This window comes from Nyctibius grandis, chromosome 4, assembly GCF_013368605.1.
Source record: "Nyctibius grandis isolate bNycGra1 chromosome 4, bNycGra1.pri, whole genome shotgun sequence".
Lineage (NCBI taxonomy): Eukaryota > Metazoa > Chordata > Aves > Nyctibiiformes > Nyctibiidae > Nyctibius > Nyctibius grandis.
The window spans coordinates 87,902,690-87,910,855 of record NC_090661.1 but is presented as its reverse complement, the minus strand read 5'-3'; the positions used below and the strand labels follow the sequence as shown (position 1 = coordinate 87,910,855).

Below are 8,166 nucleotides of genomic sequence, written 5' to 3'. Positions count from 1 at the left end.
GAGAGACAGCTGCAAGTAAGCCTTCATTTTCCAATGTTCTCTGTGAACTTATTCAGACTATGACACTATTCCAGCTTTTTACTTTAAGAAAGTTTTTCTCCCACCCACCATGAATGCCAAGCCTGTCAATCACACTAACAACAACAAAATACATATGGGACAGTTTAAGGAGGAAGAGCAGACATGAGAAACTGCTTCTTTAACTTATTTGGAATCAACTCCAACATGTGTGCCTGGGAGAAGAAAAATGAATATATGGTAAGTCGTGTTCCTTTCATTATTTTTGTATAAAATGGGAAAAAAAAAAATCAGTGACAATGGCCATATTTTACATACAGTAATACTTCATTGAGCTATTTTGATCAAGTATATTTTCCCAAGAGCAGTATGCCAGTGTTATATCTAGTAAAATAAGTTGCATGCAGCTGCTACTGGTTTTGGCAAAGCAGAACTTGACTTAAAGTTTTGAAATAATTTAACACATTTAGTGTTTATGTTCATGAAAACATATAGTTGTGTTTAGTAAGAAATGCCAGTGGTATGATCTAGGAATCAGTTTTTATACTGTTTATTAACAATTTCTATGAAATTGCAAATTGAGAACTTACTTTATGAAACTCCAAGGAGCTGTGCTGTAAAAACATGCCTCTTACGTGGCTTGCACATTCCAGATTGTAGGAAAAAAATTCATTCAAATATATACTGTAGCGATGTGTTAACTCTGCTTTATGTACATGTTATGTATGACAATGACTTTCTGTTTAAAGGTCAGATTATCTGGTGTATAAGATGTACACATTAACTAAGGTTCCTCTGAAATTTAGTAGTTCTCAAGTACTAGATGTCAATTTTGCTAAGGGGTCCAGAAAAATGAAATTTCTTAGTATACAGAATCAGATTTCCACCTTTTTTTGAGGAGTTAAATTATAAACAGTACAAATGAAAAGTGTTCATGTCTCCAGTTAGATACAAGTTTAAAATAACAGATTACATTCTGCACATGTACCCAAGCACCTTTTTAAGTCTGACAGTGTTCATGCCAGATCAAGAGGCTCCAGTGAATATCCAGTAGCAAGTGAGTATGAGCTGCCCAGGGCTAGCGCTCGTTTTCATTCAAGTCTCTACAATCTGCTTGAAAGTTACGTGTAGGCACCTGGCCGTTTTGAAAGAAACAGCATCTGTGCCCATCTTTACCTGGAAGCCTCAATATTCCGCTCAAAGATCCCCCCACTGCAGCCCACACAGCCAATCTGTGTTCAAGTGCATATATTTACTTGGATTGCCATGAAAGGTGGTATACTGCCTAGGGTAACTAGGAGTATGAGGGTGTTCAGTAGAATTGGTAACCAAATCTGGGGTCCTCCTAGCCAACAATTCTTGAAATAATCCCCTTGAGGGTAGTGGAAAGCAAGTGGAAGTGCATGATAATATTCTCCATTTTTGCTGCACACACTGGAGGAAAAAAAACTACAGCATTGATCAAGCCAACATCAATATCAGCATCAAGAGGTTAGCTGCAGGATCCCAGACGAGCCTCCTCATGTCCCTGTTTTTTATTTTTTTGTTGTTGTTGTCATAATTTTTAATCTAAAACAGAAATGGCAAAATATTTCTTGCAAACTACAGTCCCTGTGGTTCAACCACCTCTTCTACAGCCCCTTTGGGAACACAAAGGTGAACATGACCTTCCCAAATAGATCTCTGTCTCATTCAGTGGAGAGGGGTGAACTGCGTAAACATTGGCCTCTTGAGAGTACTCTCCTGAAAACCCAGAATCCAAATTAAGGCAATGTCAACACAAGCAACGACAGGAGAATTAGCCAAAAGTTAGTGTTGGGGGAGAGCAATCAGAGAGAAGCCAGGTGGGAGAAGAGGGAGAACTGGGCACAGCAAGGTGGGCGAGCTGGCAGGGCAGAGCTTCAGCTCACACAGCAGACTACCACACATGTAGGAACATAACAGCGGAGGGCAGCAGGCAACAAGGAGCTGCTCCTTGCATGCCAGTATTTCTGAAAATGCTGGTGACCTGCTGGGCCACGGTGAGAAGAGGAGCAGGTACTGCTGGCAGAATTGCAGAATCCTTAAAACACTATTTTTAATCTGCCTTTGAGATGTTCTGAAGTAGAACTTCTTACACCTACTCAGTAACCAAACAGCCTGTACTGCAGAAATAACACCATTGTTGTGCTTCACTTTATTCACATTTCACACCTGATGCCATCTGTTACTTTGTTTCCCCTAAGCAACCATTAAACCTGTAACTCACAGATACCTCCCACCAAGCTGCGTCACACCTCCACCATACATGAAGACCCTACTACTGACACAATTAGTCCTGCACTCAAACTGGGCAAGGAAAATTTCTTAGGGAATACACACACCTCTCTTCTGTTCCTGCACACACTGGGAGAGAGCATCAGTCCCTCTTGCCACCCAGGGAGATGTTGCCCCCCTTGGAACAACTCACAGCCAAAACACAATGAAATTCAACACAACTTTTCTTATAGTGTACACAGGCAGGCACTTGGAGATTATTTGGAGGAGGCAAAGTTTAAGTTGCAAAGGCTTCTATCTCAATTCTGCATTTCTGAAATTCCAGGAGCTGAGTCTTGCCAGATTCAACATTCTGCAAAGTCATAAGATAGTAAAGAGCTAAGAGTATTCACTGGCAACAACCGACCTGTCAGTCAATCTAACAGCAAAAATACACACAGGAAAATTTGAAGGAGGATAGCAGATGAGACATTTCAACTTAGCTGAAATCCGTTTTAATCTTTGAACGTGTGCCCCAAATCCATTTTGCACTGGGAAATAAAACAGGAAGAGTAATTGGAAAGCAGAATATAACATTCCTTGGTCTCTGGGCTTTTATGGAAACTTTCATATTTCTCCTGTTGTGGTGACTCAGAACTGCTGAGTAAAATAATTTGGGTTTGTTTCAGCAGCTGCAGCTGCATCTTTGCAATTTTATTGCCTATTCTACAAAGCAATGGCTCTGAAACTTTTCCCCTTGCTCCATTTTAGACTCTGCACCCTGCCCCCTTCTCCAGTTTAAGAATTGCATGTGCCACTCCTTTCAAACTGGAAGTGTATTCTGTGTTAGAGGTGAAGAGGCAGAGAAGGACTGTGAGAAGGGCAGGGATGCAGCTCAGACAGCTGGACAGGGACAGGGGTGGGAAGGGGCAGAATTGCCCATCTTGAGCCTCCTCGGCTCTGCTCCCTCTCGACTCCATCTGAGCCCCTGACTCCACTAAACATCTGTGTGCCTCCTCCTGCAGCCCAGAAGTGATTCCTGGCTGTGCCTGCCCAGTCCATTGCACATCTCCCTCCTTAAAGGATAACAGTCATGGCTCCAAATTTGGGAATCATTGGTGTAGCATACCTGCTACATATGCATGCAGCATATGTAGAAACCATACCCAGACCAGTAAGTCCCCGAGTTCAAAATGGTTGGAGACTGGGTGAACACTATTGAAGTCTTACATGCTTGCCCTGTTTCTGTGCGGTTTCCTAGGTAGCTCACTTCTGACCACAGTCAGAAAAGAAGATGCTGGGCTGGATGAGCTTATGGCCTGGCTCAGTACAAGCATTTTATGTTAGTCCTACCTTTTGAAAAAATAATGTAGCACTGGAATGAATTTGTTGACAATTTGTTCTTCAGCAGTAATGATAGGGAAAAAAAAACCACAAACAAAACCAAAACACACCCCAAAACTTTAGATCATACATTGCCTTAGAGTAACTGAGTAATTTGTTTAAGCCCAAAAGTATGATGCTCAGACTTGGCATAATGAATGAGATTATATGATGTGACAATACGGAACTAAAAGTTCTGCAGCTGAGCTCTATTTTTTCTGTCAGCACAACATGTCAAAAACCACAAGCAACTAAAATGCAATCTGAAGGCAGATCCAAGCAATTGGATCAAGGAGTTCAAGGTAAGCAAGAGGCAACTATCACTAAATGTTTTTGTAATAGATACAAAAAATAGTTTCCATATTTAAACCTCTAAGATGTTGATAACTCAGAAATATTTTCTACACTGATTTTCAGCAGAATTTGTTTAACTGATTTCAGTAATGACAGATATTTGCATATGTTGATATAATAACTTACAGTTTCCTCATACTGGAAAGAGTCACTCGTAGAAGAATACTGGTACTTCCTAAAACAGCCTGGACAGGCGTTCACTTTAAGTGAGCAAACAGGAAAAAAGTTGCAAAAAGGACTTCCTCCTAGGATTTCTACAGTAGCTCAGTAAAAACTAGTGAAGAAACTGTTCAGTGTTACTCATATAGATCAAGCCTTTCTCACTGGATAGCAACATGGCCACAAAACTACCATCTCAAGAGGAATTTGAGAAATGGACAGCTTTTCAAGTTGCAGATCTCCTAAGACAGGTATTGAATGTATATATAACATTTTAGACAGTCCAGTCTCTATTCAGCTAGCAGAAACTTACTGGATGTATCTTTGAAAAGCAGATATCTTATCCTAAATCTAGCACAGATATGCAGATACTGAAAATAGATTAGTCAGCAGTTCTCACCCCCAAGAACTTATTAATATTACGTGAGTTTCTTGGTGCTCTCCTTTTTTTTAATAGAAATTTAGTTCATGGTAGAAGCTGCTAGCTAAGATCTCCTATGTGGCAAATCATATAAAAATGTTTGCTCACAGGGATATTTCTTATAATAGAAAAGGTATTTCATGCCCCAGTTTATTTCCTGATGGGAAGAAATAACCATTTCACTGAAAGTGGGTCTAGATTTTATATTTGAATACTGCTTTAAAATTTACAGTTTGTCAATAAGAATCTACTGTTCATAATTTCTTCTCAATGCATATATACCCACAGTAGTTGCTAGATGTTGCTTAAGTTTAAGGTAATTGAGTTTGGGGTTTTTTTTTAATCATTTCTTTGTCTGCTTGTACCTTTCCTAGTTCTGCAATGTCCTTTCTAGTATATGTAAAATAACCTGAGTTGCACAAAATATTCTAAGCTTGTCTTCAGTCATCCTTTCACTTACTTGAATAATCTCCTCCAAGTTATACAAAATATATCCTCCATGATAGGTCCTTTTTTTGATATCAGATTTTTCCGTCTAACTTACTGAATACCAAGACTCAGGTTTTAGATTTCTATCTTTAACTTACACAATAAGTCCATTCACTGCATTCTGATATATAAACTCATTTTACATTTCCTTATGGTTTTTTAATGCAAGTTGCTCTATATAATTTTATATATAGGATTTTTCTGTCTTGTGTTCATCCTACTTCTAACTGTAGAAGCACCAATCTTTTCCAGTACCTGCTTTACACCAACAGTGAGAATTTATTGTCTTTAAGGTTTCTTAACCTTTTCAACTGAAGGAGCATACAATCTCTTTCAAGGAAAATAATACAGTGTTTTGAAGTGTTTCTACAAGAGTTCCATTTTCAGCCATGTAAAAAGTAGGCCAAAGTTTAAAATGTTCATTTTTTTATTATTATTTTTCCATTTTGCCTTGTGTATAAATACATACGCTCATACATGTACAATTAAAAAAAAAAACAACAGTTTTACAATGCAGATGTATCGCAGGCAGACAACGCATTGTCCCCACGTTGAGAAAGCTAACCTGTTCCATGGAATTAATTCATACCATAATGATAATGTATCATCTAAACTGTGAACTTATTACTGTGAAGAGCTACTCAGAGGATTAATTAGCTCAAAGCCTTTCAGCTTAAAGGAAAACAGGCTAATTAATAGAAGATATAATGATTTTAAAGTACCCTGCAATTCTACTGCAGAATACAAGACAGAAAATTAATAACAATTGCTCAACAACTCGGGGACTTCCAGGAAAATTTCTGCAGGCACACCAGAACTACTGGCTTCATACTTGTTAAGAGAGATTCTCTCAACCTTATAAAAAGCTGGTAATGCCAATGCTTACACTCACATCACTGATTAAAGCAGCTAAGTGATCTAATTGCTATGGTATAACCAACATTAAGCGCTTGGCCATTCTGCATATCAAAGACTACACTGGGGAGCAGCAGCCTGTGCCCGCCTTGTACAGAGCTGTTCAGCTCCCACTACCAGCGCTCCAGAGACCCTGACCACCACATACTACCATCCTTTCCACAGTCAGCCAACACGCCGGAGGCTGTGCTAGAACCCTGCCAGAGACTGGGCATACACATACATAAACCCTAAAATAATGCTGTTAAGGTTGCAGAAACAAGCACTCAATGTTAAAAGTGCCAGAAGTGGGATTACCTCTATAACCTGAATTTGCCCCTTTTTACATGCACATTATGAGAGTTTGTAATTGCTTCTTCGTGTGCTACTTTTTCCATTCGCAAAAACCTGCCTCTTTCAATGCAGAGAAACCTGTATGTTTTGTGCGCTCCTCTGGGCCGTTACAGAAATTGTATGGTGCACAAGGCCAGGGTTTGCTCAAAAAGAGAGAATGAATTCATGGTAATGTTGATTCAATTCTGCCTTGAAATATCCGATTTTGTCACTGCCCCAGCTCAGCATTTTTACCTGAAGCCATGCAAGTCACCCAGAAAATACATGACATTTCCTGAGTGCTTCCAGACTCTGATTTGCAGAAATGGTGAGAGGTGAAAGTTACAACCATGATAGCAGCTCTGCTCAGAAGGCAAAAATCCCAAAATATTGAATATTCAAATATACAGGTATATCTCGCAGATCCTAAACAGTTGTAGCTAGGCATCCAAAACCACTGATATTGCATGAGTTTTATTTCTTGTGCACCTCAACTCCTCTTACTAATAGAGTTTTCATCTCACAGGGTGGTCTTAGAAAAAGCAGTTAAGTAATGAATCACTTGGATAATTTTAAAGAGAGTACTGTAGAACAGCTCAGAACAAAAAAAAAAAAAAAAAATCATTCTGGGTTCAGAGAAGGTTTGGTTAATGTTCAGGACAGGTGCACAAGATAGCAGATGAGCAGTGAGCACCAAACAGAACATAATATATCAAACAGCAGTTCAGGAAAGTCACATCAGCTTTTATGTGCTGTGACTGAGACTGGGTCTTCTAGAAGAGGTATACTGAGGTTGGTGCCATTATATATATGTACAAGGCGCATGTATACATGTAAAGTGCAATTTTAGCATTTCCTTAACTTTAACAGTCTTAATGATGTTTCCAAAACAGATTTTTGCATGTCATAAGTACAGAAATTATTAACTAGCCATTCTGCAAAGCATTTCCAGGCTCATGAAAGGCATTTTGTATAAAATCAATAACCTCACTACTAAAAAATAATTAACCCTATTGATTTTGTTTTTTTCCTAATAAATAAGTGAAGATAATAATGGAAACCTGTTAGCCATGTGCATGTACTTCCCTGTTATCTTGCATCTATGCTATGATTGCAACAACACAGAGATATTCCATGTTGCGTTCACAGTTTATCTACTTGGTCTCCATTTGCCATGTAGCCTAGTAGTCCATGTAGTCCCTCTCCTCAGTGCTGATCTTAATGCTATGGAGTTAATGTATTTGTAAGAAAACAAAAGGTTCAGTGGTCATCAGTAAACACCAGTAGTGAGATATCTGCTTGTCTGACAAGCTAACCATGTAAAAAGATCAGATTTTCCCTTACATAAGAGTTACATGCTTGATTAATAGCATAAGACAAAGCACAAAAGCAACCCATCAGAGCCAACAACTGGAGATAGAGCCAATGACTAGAGATAGACAGGCAAAAGCCAAGAGCAGAAAGTGCACATTACCTTGATTCTTTGCCTTTCCACCAACATCAGTGCAACTGATGGCAAATTAACACATCCCACAGCCAACCATTGGTCCAACACCCACAGCAACCCTCTCCTTTGAATTGTGATCTATTCTGTATTGCAAACAAGCAGCACTCTCCCAATCATAGTATAAAAGAACAATTTATAGACTCAAGCATATTGGCTTATAGGGAAAAAAAAATGTCTGAATATGAAATTTTCATATCAAAAAAGTAGATAAAATACACATTGAATGTTTTTAAGCGTGTTCAGTTTTAAGTATTTCAAAAATAAGAATTACATTAGAAAAGCCACATAAATATTTCTACAAGAATAATGTATTTTCACTAATACTTCTCTGTTAGTGTCTGAGTTGGTTATTACTGCTACAGAAATTTATAGC

At 38.7% G+C, this 8,166-nt stretch overlaps 1 protein-coding gene across 1 annotated transcript in view; it reads left to right on the top strand.

Annotated features, from left to right (window-relative positions):
• Positions 1–4,298: 4,298 nt before the first annotated feature.
• The window catches only part of BLNK (B cell linker), a 104,991-nt gene continuing 101,123 nt past the window's right edge, over positions 4,299–8,166 (top strand). Inside the window, exon 1 of the mRNA XM_068399392.1 lies at positions 4,299–4,400. Coding sequence (XP_068255493.1) covers positions 4,326–4,400 — 75 coding nt within the window. The 5' untranslated portion in view covers positions 4,299–4,325. The remainder of the gene's footprint in view (positions 4,401–8,166) is intronic.